At 44.6% G+C, this 17102-nt stretch overlaps 5 protein-coding genes across 5 annotated transcripts; 1 reads left to right on the forward strand and 4 right to left on the reverse strand.

The window, feature by feature from the left end:
- Nucleotides 1-2007: 2007 nt before the first annotated feature.
- RB195_018915 (uncharacterized protein) lies at nucleotides 2008-2292 on the reverse strand (the record flags this gene model as incomplete). Its single annotated transcript, XM_064186552.1, has 1 exon — nucleotides 2008-2292. One exon carries the CDS (start codon nucleotides 2290-2292, stop codon nucleotides 2008-2010), a length of 285 nt encoding a protein of 94 aa, XP_064042433.1.
- A 5460-nt stretch (nucleotides 2293-7752) lies between these two features.
- RB195_018916 (uncharacterized protein) lies at nucleotides 7753-8844 on the reverse strand (the record flags this gene model as incomplete). The annotated part of the gene is made up of 1 exon (XM_064186553.1): nucleotides 7753-8844. One exon carries the CDS (start codon nucleotides 8842-8844, stop codon nucleotides 7753-7755), a length of 1092 nt encoding a protein of 363 aa, XP_064042434.1.
- Nucleotides 8845-9006: 162 nt separating this feature from the next.
- Nucleotides 9007-9456, reverse strand: RB195_018917 (uncharacterized protein; the record flags this gene model as incomplete). The annotated part of the gene is made up of 1 exon (XM_064186554.1): nucleotides 9007-9456. The coding sequence occupies one exon, from the start codon at nucleotides 9454-9456 to the stop codon at nucleotides 9007-9009; it is 450 nt and encodes a 149-aa protein (XP_064042435.1).
- A 300-nt stretch (nucleotides 9457-9756) lies between these two features.
- Nucleotides 9757-10329, forward strand: RB195_018918 (uncharacterized protein; the record flags this gene model as incomplete). Its single annotated transcript, XM_064186555.1, has 1 exon — nucleotides 9757-10329. The coding sequence occupies one exon, from the start codon at nucleotides 9757-9759 to the stop codon at nucleotides 10327-10329; it is 573 nt and encodes a 190-aa protein (XP_064042436.1).
- A 1974-nt stretch (nucleotides 10330-12303) lies between these two features.
- Nucleotides 12304-16221, reverse strand: RB195_018919 (uncharacterized protein; the record flags this gene model as incomplete). The annotated part of the gene is made up of 3 exons (XM_064186556.1): nucleotides 12304-12401; nucleotides 13942-14012; nucleotides 15968-16221. 3 exons carry the CDS (start codon nucleotides 16219-16221, stop codon nucleotides 12304-12306), a joined length of 423 nt encoding a protein of 140 aa, XP_064042437.1.
- Between the last annotated feature and the right edge of the window lie 881 nt (nucleotides 16222-17102).

Here is a 17102-nt window from a genome sequence, read left to right on the forward strand (position 1 = left end):
TGATATTCCGTGAAGCATTAGCTAACCTCGCAATCCTATCTATACATGACACGAAGTATTTTCAGAAGTGCAAAAGTTCGACTTTCCTTGAATCTTGGCATAGAGATTGCAACTTGTTGATAGTCAAATTTAAGCAACAGCCAATCTTGGCTGTTGTATAAATTCGACTATCAAAAAGTTGCGATCTCTTTTTGTTCATGTGGAAAAGAAGAGTAACACAAAGTCAGTCTCCTGCAACTCACTCTAGTTTGAAGCAGACAATGCCAGTCCAATTTATCCAATAGAATACCCGATAGGAAGGGTCTGATGATTAAAATTGAGCAGATCAAGGAAGAGTCACTGTTACAATCAGCAATAGCTGGGGCCAACGATTTGACATTCATGTTAACATACCTCCTTGATGAAACAAAGAATATCCGTGAGAACACGGTAACCAATCTAGGATACACATCACTAAAGCTCCAAAAAGACTATAACGTCAACAACGGGAAATATTAAGAAGGTGACGGCGAAATTGATTGCACAAACGGAAATTGTGTGCGAGACACTGGAATACAATCCTACTCATAACACCCATCAAATTCAACATTCACGTTCCGTAGTTGCACTGTGATAACAAAGCTCAAGTCAATAAAACCTCCAGAAGCCACACCAGCAAAATTTGATGGAAATTTTGACAACATTCTAAAGTACTCTTCTGCTTTCGAGGCCCTCTTCCATAACAGTGAAAAATTAGACGTTATGGATAAGTTACTCCTACTCAAGAAAAACCAAAAAAGAAAGGGCGCAAATCCCATCAAAGGCATAAAACTCGCTTCGGAAATTATTAATGGTTGATCAAGACATTACAGGACAATTGCTCCAATCAGTAGTCTAATAGATCACAAATAGTCAAAAGATTGGTCAGCGCGAGACCGGCAAACAACTTTGCAGACAAGTGCTCTGCAACATTTGATCAAGTAAGGATGCTGACCAACCAAGTGATCTTCACAGGATATGATATAGCCAAGTCATGTAACCCTCGTACGAAACAATCGTGTAAAAATGCGCCGAAGACATCATAAGATCTGGTAGCTAGTCAATCGTAAGACCGGTAAACAATGACCTCATGAATATCTTAAAAGCAGAGATCGATGCAAAAGGCTACGTCGAAAGCAGAATTGGCTACAAACATATCAACAGGGTCATCCCATCGAAGTGCAGACACGACAGTTTACAACCTAATCTAACGTTCGTAACTGTTTGACAAGATCGCTGTTGGAAGCGTTGCTCTTCCAATCATACTTGTTGTGATTGCCTAAAAACAGACTGTGTAAAGGGCGGACAAAAAACACCATATAAGTCCAAATTTTACTACAGAGGAACTCAGCCAAAACAACAAGTCGAAACCGAAATTCGTTCGTGTTGGACAAAATCAGCGGAAGCAGCACGGCCACCAAAATAGAGAACAAAACGGTTGAAATATTCAGGAAAAAAAATCCAGTAAGCTCTCAGGTATCTGTGGAACCCTCACAAATCAAAGAAAACAACGTTCAGCACACTACAACTAATCAACGACTGATATTGATGAATGCAGGCAATATTTGGAACCCGAGAAAACAAGCATTTGAAAAAGCACTATTTTTCTTCATTCTTCTTTTTTTATTCTGGTGCACAAAGAACAGTAATCGAAGAAAATATCGCCGAGCAAACGCAATTCAAACAGTGTCTGGTTTACCTTTAGCAGAAACAGTTTTTGGCTCTACTATATATGGTCGAGAAATCAGCACAGCAAGTGAGACCGCTAACAAAGTACCGACAGCAATTTCCAATAACAGAGAGAAGGAACTCCTATGAAAAAATATTTGAACTCGAAGAACTGGTAATCCGAAAAAAATCACAAATATTTCGAAGATTATTCTCAAAGAATATTGTTCGACATTGATATAGCTACAGCTCCATTCCCCCTCAAAGAAAACACGACAGAGTTGGACAAAAACTACTCGGCTGGAATGTTTACAACGAGCTCTACACAGCAGCTTCGAGCGGCAAAAATGGTACGAAAAACTGATGCTGAAAATATCGCGATCCAGGCCCGTGGGCGGCGTAGGCCACCAAACTGGGTCCTCGTCCACGGAGATGACTGCGAGGTAAAGGGTGAGAATTGTGGCCTCGGCCGCAATGTCCTATTTCGCCCCAATAGGAGCGTCCAGGAGCCTGCGAAGCGTCCCCACAGAAATCAGCACCAACAGTAACGTCACCCTTCAAAGCTGCCGACAACCAGCCACCAACCCCGCCGCCAGGCAACGTCATCACCAATTAACGTCATCGCTAATCAATGCCGCCGCCAGTCAGCGCCGCGGTCAACGACGTCATCAACAACTACAAAGGGAACCTCCACCAAACCCTCCAGCCAAAGAAAAGACGAAAGCCCAAACCAGAGCAATGAAACATGATTGATAATTAAATTGTTTGTATGTGCAAGGCTGACTTGTATATTTGTTTCCTGTCTCTCCTCGGGTCGCAGCATCATCTTAGCGATGAAGGTCGCTTATAGTGAGCTCATTGCAACTCACTTTGTTTACGGGCGGGTCCGTGTAGTCGTTGCTCTTGCTTGGTATGAACAGCATATAACTTCGCTACTTTGCTCACGTGTGGTACCTCTGTGGCAATAAACATTCAACTGAACCACCTGCTATTCCTGGGAACCATATAGCCAAGATTCCAAGAGTTTTGCACACATACAACACAAATGGTATGCCGTTGCTAGAAGCCGGTAAGAATGGTGCAAAGCTGCCGAAAATCAGCCACCAAACAGTACGATGGAAGAGATATGAGACAGATCCACCGGCGTCAGATTTATTGATTTATTTACATAAGCCAATACACCACCATGAAAAGGGAAACTAATTATTTCCTAGTCAAAAGAAAACCTCCGCACACATAACTTCTTGACAGGAGAATTTGAATCATTTTCTTCGCGGCGGGTTTACCTTTTGTAACAGGTCTTTCTCTTCAAGTAAATGTTTTATTCTTCCACCAATTTCGACCCCGGAGGGATAAAAGGCTTGGCTGATACTAGGCAGGATTTGAACCTCCGATCGATGGTGCAAACAGAGCGGAGGACGATAGAAGAAGACTCAAAGGTTTCATTGATGAGAAACCACGTTTCAGTTCTGTCAGCGCCAGAGGGTTACACCAGCGTCGAGACAGCAATCCCAGACGAACTGGTTGGAAAGTATAATGTTAGGTTGATTGCTTGTTTTTTTAAACACGCATATCCTTAGCGATTTCATAGCTTCTTATTTACACATTCATGATCACCTATCAATGTATCCACCATGACTGTCCATAACAATGCTCCATCTTACTGCCAGTATTACAACTATCTGAAACCAGATGCTGGGTGACTGAGACTCGAAGAGCAACTCAACAACGGATTTGAAGTGGGTGAAAGAGTTGAGCAGCACTTGTTTCAGAGAGTGCTTAACAGTTCCTAACAAGTGGTGGTCTGATTGGGGGAGATTTATGGAATAGAGTGGATGGAGAATCAGCGCAGGGCCCCAAGTTGGCGACGAGTGGCCGGAGCGACATGCGAGCGCTTGTTTGGGATGCTTAAAAGCAGTGCGTCATGAAACTGACAATGTTGGGGTCCCTGTGAGCAAATATAGAGTTGGTGATGTAGATTACGAGTATGAGCGTAGTGCGCTCATACCCGCCCCTTCCACCCTTCTGGAAAACGGTGTAGGAAGTGGTATTTTTCCTACGAGGTTAGTGAAAAAGCAACATCCTTGTTGATAGTCGAATTTAAGCAACAGCCAAGATTGTTAACAAAATTTATTACGGCTAACGTTTCGGCGTTGTCGCCTTCGTCAGAGCCTGGAAAGTAAGAACATTTGCAATATATCCTCTCAAATGCCTCATCCAGAACAAGTCATCATCCCCTAGGATATTACACCCGGAAACAAAAACCAAAAAAGCCCAAATCGTTTTGCCTACCTTAGTAGCCGCGTTGCCGTGATGTTAGCGGATATTCGCGTGGTGCTATCGCTCAGCTGATACTAATTAGGATGCGACCCGCATATGACCCCGTAGATCAAACCCGCAAAGGTCTTGATACAGAGCCAGCTCGTTGGTCACGGCTAAGCACTCTTCCTTTCTATTCATTTTTGGACCTTTTGCATTTATCCAAAACGCTTCTAAAGTTCTGCGAGCTATAATTTCGGGTTCGTACGATAGAATTGTGACAGCTATGCAGAAAGGAACGTTTTCATGACATTGTCTGCGGTGAACTCCGAGGGGAGTTGCTGCATTCGATTGTTTCATCCCCCTTAGATGTTCTTTAATGCGAATACAAAGGGGGCGCCCTGTTTCGCCAATGTATTGGTCCCCACATGTTTTGCACGAAATTAGATAGACTGCGATCAACCTACAAGATGTTTAGGTTATTGGGGTGATAATAAAAAAAAAAAAAAAAAAAAAAAAAAGAAGAGACATCGAATGCAGTCCCCTTCGACTTCCCGAGACAATGGGCTAAAACGTTCCTTTCTGCAAACCCCTCCCAAATCTTTCTTACAAACCCAAAAAAATACCACCCAAAAAATAAAAAAATTTTTAAAAAAAAAAAAAAAAAAAAAAAAAAAAAAAAAAAAAAAATTTTTTATAAAAAAAAACAAACAACTTTTTTTTCAAAAACTTCCCTTTTTTTTTTTATTCTTATATAGTTTACACCCCACCTAAAAAAAAAAAACAAATAAAACCACACAAAAAAACCCAAAAAACAAACAAAAAAACCAAAAAAAAAAAAAAAAAAAAAAAATTATTTTTTTTTTTTTTTTTTTTTTTTTAATTTTTTAAGGAATAAGAATTATTTTTTATTTAAAAAATTAAAAAAAAAAATTTAAAAAAATTTTTTTTTTTTTGAATTATAAAAAAAAAAAAAAAAAAAAAATAAAAAATTATTTTTTTATATTATTATCAACAAGTTGCAATCTCTATGCCAAGATTCAAGGAAAGTCGAACTTTCGCACTTCCGCAACATCCTTGTGCACACACTACATCCACGAACATGAGGTTGCAAATCAATTAGGTCTTCTCGACAGCCTATTCTAATTAAAGGCAACGCCAAACAAATCTGTGATGGTATGAATTTTCGTTGGAGTATACCTATATCGGGTTGTAGATAATGAATAAAGAGGTAAATCCGCCTATTTCTCCCTGTATCCCTGTAAACAGATGGCTCCGGAACGTTGTTTCTCTCTTCTCCTCTATTGCAACGCACCATCTTTGCGCTCCCCCTGGATGAGTGAAAATCATAAAAAATATAGAAAAGAGGGAAGGGGGGCGTGAGTAGAGGACGTCGTAAGGAACCGCATTCCGAAGCCGTCTGTTTCCAGTGATGCAGGAAGAGATGAGCGAGATCCCACTCGTTTTTGCAATCTACGCCCGGTAAAATTTTTTCCCCCCAAAAAAAAAAAAAAAAAAAAATATTGGGGGTGGGTTGAAAAAAAAAAAAAAAAAAAAAAAAAAAAAACAAATTTTAAAAAAAAAAAAAAAAATAATAATAAAAAAAAAAAAAATAAAAAAAAAAAAAAAAAAAAAAAAATTTTTTTTACAAAGTATCTGCCGATACACAGTTACTCCAAGCGTTATACATTGCAAACCGGCGTTCCTTAAGGCAGTGCACTCTGGTCGCTCCTTTTCCTTGCGTACATTGCTGACCTTCCCAGCTATTTGAAAACCCATCCTGACATGAAAGTTCGAATGTTCGCGGACGACATCAAAATATATTTTTCGTATCGACCTAATGAGCAAACTTTCGCCCACAACACGGTTTCCTTAAAAATAAAAAAAAAGGTATAAAGTTAAAAAAAATGGGATCTACCTTTAAACCAAAACAGTAGCTTTGCATTTCGGAGAGGCTCCTCAGATTCCCTACTTTTGCAATTCAACAACTATTCAATATCGAGAGCAAGTTCGAGACTTTGGGGTAATAATTGATAAATCGTTCGACTTCTCCACTCATTTTGACCTTGTCACCAAAAAAGCGCTGTCGTCTATTTTTATAATAATGAGGAGAGTGCACGTTAAGCACCCTAATTTACTAGTATTTCTTTACAAGACATACGTTTTGCCACATCTAGAATAGGCTACGCCAGTATGGAGTCCATTCTTGAAAAAGAACATCAAAAAGATGGAGAAAGTACAACAAATTTCCACTAGGCTGGTTTATTATAGGTTATTTCCAGATCCGGGTTACCCTGACACACTTCCCTCCTATGAAATTCGACTTAACGCGCTGAAATTGAAGAGCTTGAAGTACAGGCGAGTAGTGAACGATTTAGTTTTAGGTTTTCGGATCTTACGAATGGAAGTTAACCTAAAGGCAAGCAAGTATTGGATTTTCCGACCAACAAGCGGGAGAACCGGAAGCTTCAATTTGCACTACTCTAAACTCAGACGAAAACTCTTCTCAACTATGTTTAACTCCTTTTTTCTGCAGAATTGCGCGTTGGATTAATCTACTTCCAGTTGAAATTATGTCTAGTCCAAATTCGAAGATATTCAAAAACAGACTATCTAAATAAAATATTCTACCTATTCTAGGTATGAGGGAGGCCTAAAATCTCATTGTTTCAGAGACGTGGAGCAAGTCCTTCATCTAACAAGCGACCACAATAAGCACTGGATTGATATCTGTTTTAAGCTCACAGTTTTGGCTCCTCTTTTCTTGTTGTTCTTGTTATGACACTAGCTAACTGGAATTCTGCCTTGATATGCTCCTTTTCAATTCGTCCCCACAGTTGGTCCTTATTCTCTCCTGGTGGTGGAAAGCCGTTCAAGGATAGCAAAGTTGGTGAGCCCTTGCGATTGAGGTCCTCTCACCCATTCGCCCAGGGTCCCTGACGGATTCCTCCGTTCGAGGTTAAGTTGGTCACCCAAACCCTGGTATCAGTTATCTACCGTAGCGTTCTGGGTCTGGGAAAAGGATCTCGCGTGAGGATTTCTCACCTTCTGTAGCAGGAGAATGACCTGCCAACCCACTATTCCTCATGATTTAAAGGGCCAGCCTTGTTGTATAAAATTCAGGCGAAATTCTAGCGAACTCTGTTCCATCTTGTTCTTTTTTCTGTTTTATGGCACACCTGCAGGTGTTTCAATAAATAAGTCACCTTGACCACCTTGACTCCCGTTGATCTTCGAAATGGTCGAGCGGGCGCCAGTAATTCTTCCATTTGTCCCGATCGCGTGCCAGAGCAGCCCAGTGGTTCCTCCTTTCGAGTGGGACACGAAGAGCATCATATTTTTCTTTGAAGGACTTCGTGAAGAAATCTGACCATCGGGTCGGCGGTCTTCCTGTAGTGCGCTTAATATCGCGGGGAACCCAGTCGCTCAAGGCTCTGGTCCAACGGTTGTCATTAAAGCGCATTACGTGTCCGGCTCACCTTAATTTACTTTCCTTGGCAAACGCGGCGGCGTCTCTAATCTTCGATCGCTGACGTAGGAGAGAACTTCGAATCCTGTCCCTCACTTGCGTGAAACGGGATACTCTCTCAGTTGCGCGTTCAATGACGCTCACCGCGTTTTCTTCCTGCTTGCGCAATGCCCAGGTTTCCGAAGCATAGGTCAAAGCAGGAAGTACGGTGGTGTTGAAGAGGTGAGCACGGAGCCGGGTGTTCCTGGTCTTCTTCACTACATTTTCGGTGCTCTTATACGCTCCCCTAGCCGCTCGTCTCCTCCTGCCCCGCTCGGGGGTCAGGTCGTTCATCATGTTCAGTTCCCAACCCAGAAAAAAACGTAACTGGTGCATTCGGATATGTTCGTTCCGTTGAGCGTGAATGGGGCATCCGAGACCCATCCGTTCCGCATGAACATGTTCTTTTGCAGATTCAGCTGAAGACCGATGCATCCACATGTTTCGTCGAATTCGGTCAACATTCGTTCCGCTTGGCTGATGCTAGGTGTTATCAGTACGATGTCATCAGCAAAGCGCAAATGGTGTAGCTGCCGACCATCATCCTTCACTCCCATGTCGTCCCATTCCAACTTTCGCACTGCGTTCTCGAGGGTGGCTGTGAATATTTTGGGTGAAATTGTATCACCCTGTCGGAGCTCCCTCTTCACGTCAATGATGATGTTCTTGTAGAATGGCGAAATTCCGGTCGTGAAGTTACTGTACAACTCTCGAAGTACCTTTATGTACTGAGTAGGGACGCCTTGGTTGTCCACGGCTTCCACGACCGCTTCCGTCTCAACTGAGTCGAAGGCCTTCTTCAAGTCGATGAAGGTGAGACAGAGCGGCATCTTGTACTCTCGTGATACCTCGATGAGTTTCGAAACAGTGTGAATGTGGTCAATCGTGCTTAATTCTTTTCGAGACCCTGCTTGCTCGCATGGCTGTCCTTCATCCAGGACTTTTTCAATCCTATTAAGGATCACTCTTGTAAAGAGCTTGTAGATGACGGAAAATAGGCAGATTGGACGATAGTTGCCGATTTCATGTGGATCTCCCTTTTTATACAACAACACGGTCTTGCTAGTCTTCCACTGTTTAGGAACCTCGCATTCGGACAGATAACGTGTAAAGAGCCTCGCCAGGGTGTTGATGAGTACTGGCGGAAGGCTCTTCAGGTGTTCTGGTCTTATTCTGTCGGGACCGGATGCCGCACGATTTCTTACCGACATGATAGCATGTCGTATTTCGGACGGGAGAACCTCTGGAATGACTTGTCCATCTTCCCTCAGGTGGTGAGGAGGCAAGTGGACATGGCTGTCGAAGAGATCAGAGTAGAAGTCGTGGATGCTTTTCTCCATCTCCCTTCTCGATGCAATGGCTGTTCCCTTTGGGTTCCGGAGAGCAGTCATCCTCGTCTTGCGACTGGCGAAGTCTCGACGGGCATAGCGGATGCTTTTCCCCGCCTCTGCAGCTTCAGCCAGCACTTCTGCTCTTCTCTCTTTAAGGTCTTCCTTTATCGCCTCTCTGCAAAGCCTTGCGAGATCGGACGTGAGTTCTCGGTTCCCTGCGGCTCATGCTGCTCCACGCTGGCGTATCAGCTCAAGAGTTTCAAGAGACAGGCGTCTCTTGGTGGTTTTAAAACTCTCAGCCTTCTTCGCGCAGTCGTGAAGGTGTTCAAGAAGCCGATCATATTCCTCGTCGATGTTGTCCATTGCGGAATCTTCCCAAAAGCTGGCTAGCGTAGCGAAGAGATCCCAGTTGATGGTAGTCCTGGGATTTCTCTCTCTGAACTTGGCGGCTTTCTCTGCTCTCCTTGTGAAGGAAAATTTTCCTCGGAGGAGGCGATGGTCCGATCCCGTATAGAACTTTGGTACAACGGCGACATCCGTCAGGCAGAACCTTTTATTGACGATGATCCGTTCTATTTCATTACAGTACCCTCCACCGGGTGACTCTCGCGTCCAGCGTAGAGAGGGAGGCTTCTGGAAGTGCGAGTTCCCATGGATGGTCTTAGTCGTCATGATGAACTCGGAGAGCCTCTCCCCTGGTCATTCCATTGTAGGCCGTGGGTGCCGATGTAAAGTTCCTCCGGCGTTCTTCTTGGGCCAACTTTGGCGCTGAAATCGCCAATTATGACCTTGTAAAAGGCATGATCTTCTCTGTAGAACTTCTCTAGGTCCATATAGAAAGCTTCGACTTCTTCTTCTTCGTAGCTTGATGTTGGAGCGTAAGCGACGAAGATAGTCAAAGCTGGTGTTGGACCACATCTTCTCATCCGCAGACGTCCGCCGATTCGGGTCGTAAGTTGTTCGAAAGAGTCGATGTTCTTTGCCGTTCTCGTCTCATCTTTTTGGCTTGCATCATCAGACCTTCGATGGCTGCTTCCGATGCAAGCGTACGTGTGTTATAAGTACAGATCACCATCCCAGTCCTTTTCCGTTTCGGTAGCCTACATGACTCCTGCAACCCCGTCCCACCTGGCGCTACCGTACCAGGCTTTCCTCCGGAATCAGGAGACTCTTTTCTATTACTGTGTTTTGCGTAAAATTTTAAAACCCATGGGCAGGTTGCAAGCCTCTAGACCTCCGGGAGGAGTTTCTGGGAGAATTTCCCAGAAACTTCTCCCAAAGTGGACATGTGGAGCTTATTTGTTGGAGACGACTCCAAACCGCCTCCCTTGCACCTCCCAGTCACTTGATTGCAGGCTTTTGGCCGGACCGACGTGCGGGATACAAGGAGGTCATGAGTCAGTCCTGGCTCAGCAGAAACAGGGAGTCCATCCCCTGAATCCACTTGCGTCTCTGGGCAAGCACAAGGTCGCTTTTGGTCCGCGATTAGCCCCCCATCCGCCACCCGGGGACGCGCCACGTAGCCTCGCGACTGACCGGCTGTGATCCCTCTAGTGAGGGAGATCCGTGGATATATATATATATATATATCCACGGATATATATATATATATACGTATATATATATGTATATATATATATATATGCTTCCGAAATCACCTTGTTTGGCTTTGACAAGTAGAGCACATATACAATAGCCAGACCTAAAGTGTAATTGAGTATTGTTTCTTTTAAGACTTTTCACTGAAGGGATGCATAACAAGCTATTGATGTAGTTACCGCGAAACCTTGACAACGCGCCAATCTTATTCTAGGGTGGTTTGCAGGTATTATTTACTGATGAATTGTTATAGCTACTCCAGCATTTACTTATCCGCTTTCGTACGCAGGAATCACCTTTCTGTTCTGGATTGCACCTTTTCAAAGTTGTTTCTAACTAGAGGGGTTAAACTACAGTTGAATAGATGCAGTCTCTCAAAGTTCTGACCTAATGAAGTTTTTTTTTTCGCAGTTCTTGCATTCCAACTTTTTCAGTGCTTACGCGTGACGCCCAACCACTCAGTAATTTCGCTAGCATGGCAGAACCTGCAGAACTTACTTCGAATGAGTCAAGCACGTTCAAGGACGCTTACAACTGCACAGATACTTCTGCGGTCATATGCTGCCATCTCTTTTTCACAATTGCTCGAACTATAAACAATAAATTATGGTCCGAGTACAGAAAATCTGAGGTATGCTATCATTTGTTTTTGCTGCTGATAGTTAATAGTCGCTGTTGGTTGCTAAAATTCTATAAAAATTGACCTAGATCTTGTTGAATTGTTCAGATAGGGCTAAACTAAATACCAAAAATGCAATCTCATGTGTCTGAATTCCTATAAGTTTAGCATCGTTCATCTTTAAAACAAATAAATAAATTGTTCAGAATCTCTCAGAACATCTCTTTTTCGAAGAGTTAAAGTTCAGTTAATTTGGAATTGCTTAGTATTGGTGTACCATTAACCTGCCTGACTGGCTACCGTTCTTGCGCTGGCACATCAATCTCATGAAATAGGAAATAAACTAATGAAATAAACTAATCATGCCTGAAATGTGGTGTCAGCGCACAAACCTGATGCCACCGAACCTGCCCCGCTTTTCTGGTACCACTGGATCCGCTTCACCTGATCTCAGTGCTTTCTGGCTCCGACTTACCGGCAGGACAGGACACCAGACACTGGACCCATCCCTACACCTTTTAGAGCAGGTGCATCAATCTGTATAGACTCTTCTCACCTCAATCCGCTGCTTTCCGTAGGCGGTCCACTAATGTGACGCTACTGCATTCGTCTCATCACTTTGTGTCCCCGTTGGACCAGTCCAACTCACTCCACCGCATGCGTGCCAATCTGACGCTGTGGGATCCGTCACGCCTCATTTGGTTAGTTAGTTTGGAAGAAAACCGCTGATAGTCTCAAGTACCATTAATTTTAATACCAACAAAACAAATGCATTGTATCATATCTCCAAATCATTTAGGCACACGTCTCAGGCGCTGATCTCTACACGATTGTGATCCTTGGACTGTTCGCTTCTATCATAATCCTTTTGATGTTTCGTTCAATTGAATGGAATGAGTCTTTGGATGATCAGGTGTGTTTGGCCTCGTAACCACATAAAAATAAGAGATAAAGGATAAAGTGTCTGGCGTTGAACAATCCGCTTGGGATGCGCCACCACATTCACTTCAATTGAGAATCGCTTGAGGTTAACGAACGTGTAACTGACCTACACAATGACTTGCAGGGGCTAACCGGTGTGTCAAATCAGTGTTTTTATCCTCCCAGACAAGTCTGTTACCAATTTATCGACCCCGGATGGATAAGAGGCTTGCTTTGCACTAAAGTGGATTCGAACCTCCGGTCAATTGTAGCCAGAGCGGAACTCACGTTGCTGGTGTCTCTTACCGATTGCGCTACACCCGCCCAAGCACACAAAAATAGCGCAGAATTTATCATTCACTTACGTTGCTGGTGTCTTTTCAAGAGGAGGTTTTATGAAGGTAGATAGAGAGCACTGATGGTAGAAAATTGGGTATTGCCAATTCCGCAACTTTCAAGCGGAGGGATTCTTCGATTCCTGCAATGACGTGGAAATTGAGGAAATCGAAAAACATCCGCTATTTTCTTCGCTTCCATTTTCGATGTTTTAAAACAACGACGACTCATAAAGGTGGAGGGTTTCTTTCATCAAGAAGTTGTCATATAGTGCACTAGCGCTTAGTATTTTTTATTTCATAGTAACTTAGATCTTTTGTGAAGAAGTAGCATGTTCCTAGACGTTAAGGTCACCACACTGCTATCCTCAATGCAGATGCGGGTCGATCATGAAGATAAAATCAGAAACAAGAAGAAAATGAAGTTTGTGCTTGACATTCGCTTAACTTTTTCTTTTTTTATATCTTATGGAATTGATGTACACGCATACACTGACTTGTGTTTCTTGTTTCCAGGGAAGCAAAACAGCGAGCTCAGCTTTGGCTAGCAGAATTGAAATCAAAGAGTGTTAACAAGCTTACAAAGAGACAAAGAAGCGCTAGCTTTTACGGTCAGTCACGATTCTTACGTAGTCGGCATTAAAGTTCGCTGCTTCTCGCTTACACCTTTCGAAAGCTATTGTAAAGTGGTCTCTTCCACTCTATCTTTTCTATCTTAAAAAAAAAAAACACTCTGCTTATGGTTGCCTAGAAACAGAATCTGCTATTTTAAACTTTTTGTCCGCAGTTTTCGCAACATTCTTTCCGTGTACTCATTTAGAACAGCATACCACGAATCTGACGTGGTGAGGGCAGCGGCGGGGAAAACTAGAGATGGGGTTGTAGATTGATGAAAAGTGATTCTACTCATCTCCCCTTGACAATTATAAGAAACGGCATGGGAACCACCTTCGTTCTTCGACCGATCGCAATTGGATGCGGCGCATGTACAAGGTCGGGTCTTATGACCAGAGACGACCAGGAGAGACGAGCGGAATCACCTCTGATCCCGCGAGCTACAAAACTTACTCTAAATTCTCCCGCGGACTCCCTCACCTCGTCAGATTCGTGGTATGCTCGAATGAAATGAATTGCCTCTCGGTGCGTCCGAATGGATTTTCGACGAATCACAGACGGGGCAGGGCGCAAGTATGGCGCGTTGCAATAGAGGATGTCGTGAGGAACCACATTCCGAAACCGTCTGTGTATGGTGTTGCAGGGAGAGGTGAGCGAGATCCCACCCGTTTTTGCAATCTAAGCCCCCGTATAGTCTTTGGCCGTAAAATCATTTTTATTATAGTCTTTGGCCGTCAGAAATCCATGCCACGTCAAATTCGTGTGGTGATGCCTTCAAGTAAATTCAAGAAAGTCAACAGCTGTATCGAAATGGTAAAACGATGTTATAGATTCAGCTATAGATTTCGCAGATTTGTGGATATGCATTAATGGCCAAACTTTCGTATTCACCACAAATAATAATTTAATACCAATAATGAGACTACGATTTTTTGAAATGGGTAAGTATTTTGTTTCTATTTATTATTTTTGAGTTATGTTACAATTTTCTCGGCTTCCTTCATTTTCTTTTAAAAAGGCAAAAAAAGAGACGTCGCAAAAATCATGCCCACTTTCAAGACAACTTACTCCTGCTTTTTCCAATTATGCAGTAGATGAGCGTAGGTAGTTCATTTAGCTCTTTCTTCAAGATCCATGCTCTTCAACAAATCCTAGAATGAAAACTTCACTCGCTGCCGATGCTCGGACTACGTAGCGTTCTGCTATTTGCGTCGCTATTCCGAAGAACATCGTTGTAACTAAATTGTGATTGGCTATACAGAAACACCGCAGTAAATGCCAAAAGAAAAATAGTGAGAAAAAACGAAGCTGAGAAGGTGGTGATATTAGTCCAATCGTAACTCTTTCTAATTATATATATATATATATATATATATCTACTATATAATAACGGGCTTATTCTGTCACGTGTGTGTGTGTGTGTGTGTGTGTGTGTGTGTGTGTGTGTTTTTTTTTGGGGGTGGGGGTGGGGGTGTGGGGGTGGGGGGTTGTGTGGGGGTGGGGGGGGTTGTTTTTTGGGGGGTTTTTGGGTGGGTGTGTGTGTGTTTTTTTTTGTGGGGGTTTTTGTGGGGGGGTGGGTGTGTGGGTTTTTGGTGGGTGGGTGTGTGTGGGGGTGTTTGGGGGTGTGTGTTTGTGTGTGGGTGTTTGTGTGGGTTTGTGTGGGTTTGTTTGTGTGTGTGTTTTTTTGTGGGGGGGTGTGGGTGGGTGTGGGGGGGGGGGGGGGGGTGGGGGGGTGGGGGTGGGTGGGTGTGGGGGGGTGTGGGGGGGGGGGGGGGGGGGGGTGTGTGTGGGGGGGTGGGTGGGGGGGGGGGGGGGGGGGGGGGTTTGGGGGGGGGGGGGGGGGTGTTGGGGGGGGGGGGGGGGGGTGGGGGGGGGGGGGGGGGTTGTGGGGGGGGGGGGGTGGTTTTGGGGGGGGGGGGGGGGGGGGTGTGGGGGGGGGATGGGGTTGGGGGGGGGGGGGGGGGTTTGGGGGGAGGGAAGATTTTATAAAAGGGAGGAGCGGGACCACCGGGAAAGATATATAAGGGGGAGAGAGGCGTAGAAGGGCAAAAAGGGGGGTAGGGGGGCGAGGGGCCCAAAAGGGGGGGTGGGGGGGGGTAGACCGGGGGGAGGGGGGGCGGGGGGCCAGAGGCCAGGGGAACGAGGGGGGAGGGGGCCCAGGGCCCAATGGAACGGGGGAGGGGGGGCGGCGGGCCAAAGGGGGCGAGGGGGCCCCCCGAGGGGGGGGCCACAAAAGAAAGGGGGCGAGGGACACCTCCACAAGGGACAACAAAAAATAGGGGGGGACGGGGCCCCCCAGAAAGCGACCCACGGGGGGAAAGGGGCGGGAAAGCGGCAGGGGGGGGCGGCCCCAGACAACGAGGAAAGGAAGGCGGGGGAGGCGGGGCCACCGGCCACAGAGAAGGGGACACCCGGGGGCCGCGACGCCACAGGGCCACAGGAGGCAGATAGCGGGCCCCGCCGGCCCCACAGGAAAAGAAGGGGGGTGGGCCCCGGCCAGCGGCCACAGGGACCGGGGCAGGGGGCCGGGGGCCAAAAGCGTCAAAACCACATAAAAGAGGGCCCACCGGGCCCCCGGCTACCCAAAAAAAAAAAGTAAACAGGCCCCCCCCCCCCCCCCCCCGCCCCCAAACCCCCTCAAAAAAAAACCAAAAGAAAACCCCCCCGCCCTCCCCCCCCTACCCCCCCCCCCAGGGAAAAACATCCCCCACGGGCACCCCGAAAGAAAACACCAAAAGGTACAAAAAGACAAACCACCACGAAAAAGGAAAAAAAAAAAGAAAAAAAAATTATTACGCGCCACAAACCCAACCGCAAAAAAAAAAAAAATACTAATATAAAGTATTAAACTGTTTATAGAAAGAGAGGAAAACCCATATTTAATTTAAATTTGTCATAATATATTGATAGAGTGTTTGTTGAGAACTGGTATATATATATATATATATATATATTGGGTTGGTGCTTAATTAATTTTGGAAACGGAACACATGCTTCAAATTGCTATAACTCAGCTTAAACAGAACTTTATTAATTGAAATAAAAACCATCAGAATCTACTCATCTTTTCCAACGAGTAGGTAATAAATTTAACCTTTTGGTATGAAAACTGAGATCACAGGAATCAACAAAATTATGGATGGGGACGCCAACTCCGCCAACACCTCTGCTGTCGCATGTTCCTAAGAACAGTTCTTCTCCAGTTTCATATACGGCGTTGAGAGGGTGACGTGGTCTCGTCTCGGTCGGTCCGATGACGTCGTACTTGATCTTCTTGGCTTGCATCATCAGATCTTCGATGGCCGCTTCCGATGCAAGCGTACGTGTGTTATAAGTACAGATCGCCATCCTAGTCCTTTTCCGTTTCGGTAGCCTACATGACTCCTGCAACCCCGTCCTACCTGGCACTACAGTACCAGGCTTTCTCTCCGGAATCAGGAGACTCTTCTCTATTACTGTATTTTGCACAAAATTTAAAACCCATGGGCAGGTTGCAAGCCTCTAGTCCCATGAGTTTCTGGGAGAACTCCCGTTCTTCCGGAGTGGACATGTGGAGCTTATTTGTTGGAGGCGACTCCAAACCGCCTCCCTTGAATCTCCCAATCACTTGATTGCAGGCTTTCGGCCGGACCGACGTGCGGGATACAAGGATATCATGAGTCAGTCCTGGCTCAGCAGAAACAGGGAGCTGAGTTTTATACAAAAATGGGGCACCTTCAAACGTACCACGTTAAAAGAGGAAACGTTTTCCTGAAACAAAAACTGTCCAACTTTTTCACTGATTTCAAATCCGCTTTTGTTTTTTTTTGTTCAGTCTCAGCCCCCGAGCCACGTAGGCTTTGCCATCCCTCTAGTGATGAGGGATGGATATATTGGTCGGACACATTCTAACGATGTTTACAAAAATAAAACACTCATACATAAGTGTACTAAAACAAAGATAAATAGGCTTTGCAAGTTGGGAACGGAGGAGACTCATATTTCGAATAATGTTACCAGGTTGTGGAGGTTTGAGAGAAATATAGATGTAAAATTAAGCTGGATTGCTCTCAAAATATAGAACTGAGAAATTTTAATTAGAGAAAAACCGTAAAATCCTTCATCTATGCTTAAATTTTCGGGCAATTGAAAAATTGAAGAAAGCGTTAATAGAAAGAAAACAATTTACAATTTCTCTAGTTTTACAAAAATGTGGCTGTTATTTTTTATTGATTGGTAAAGGCGAGCAA

Source organism: Necator americanus, chromosome II (genome assembly GCF_031761385.1).
Source record: "Necator americanus strain Aroian chromosome II, whole genome shotgun sequence".
In the NCBI taxonomy this organism is placed as follows: Eukaryota; Metazoa; Nematoda; class Chromadorea; order Rhabditida; family Ancylostomatidae; genus Necator; species Necator americanus.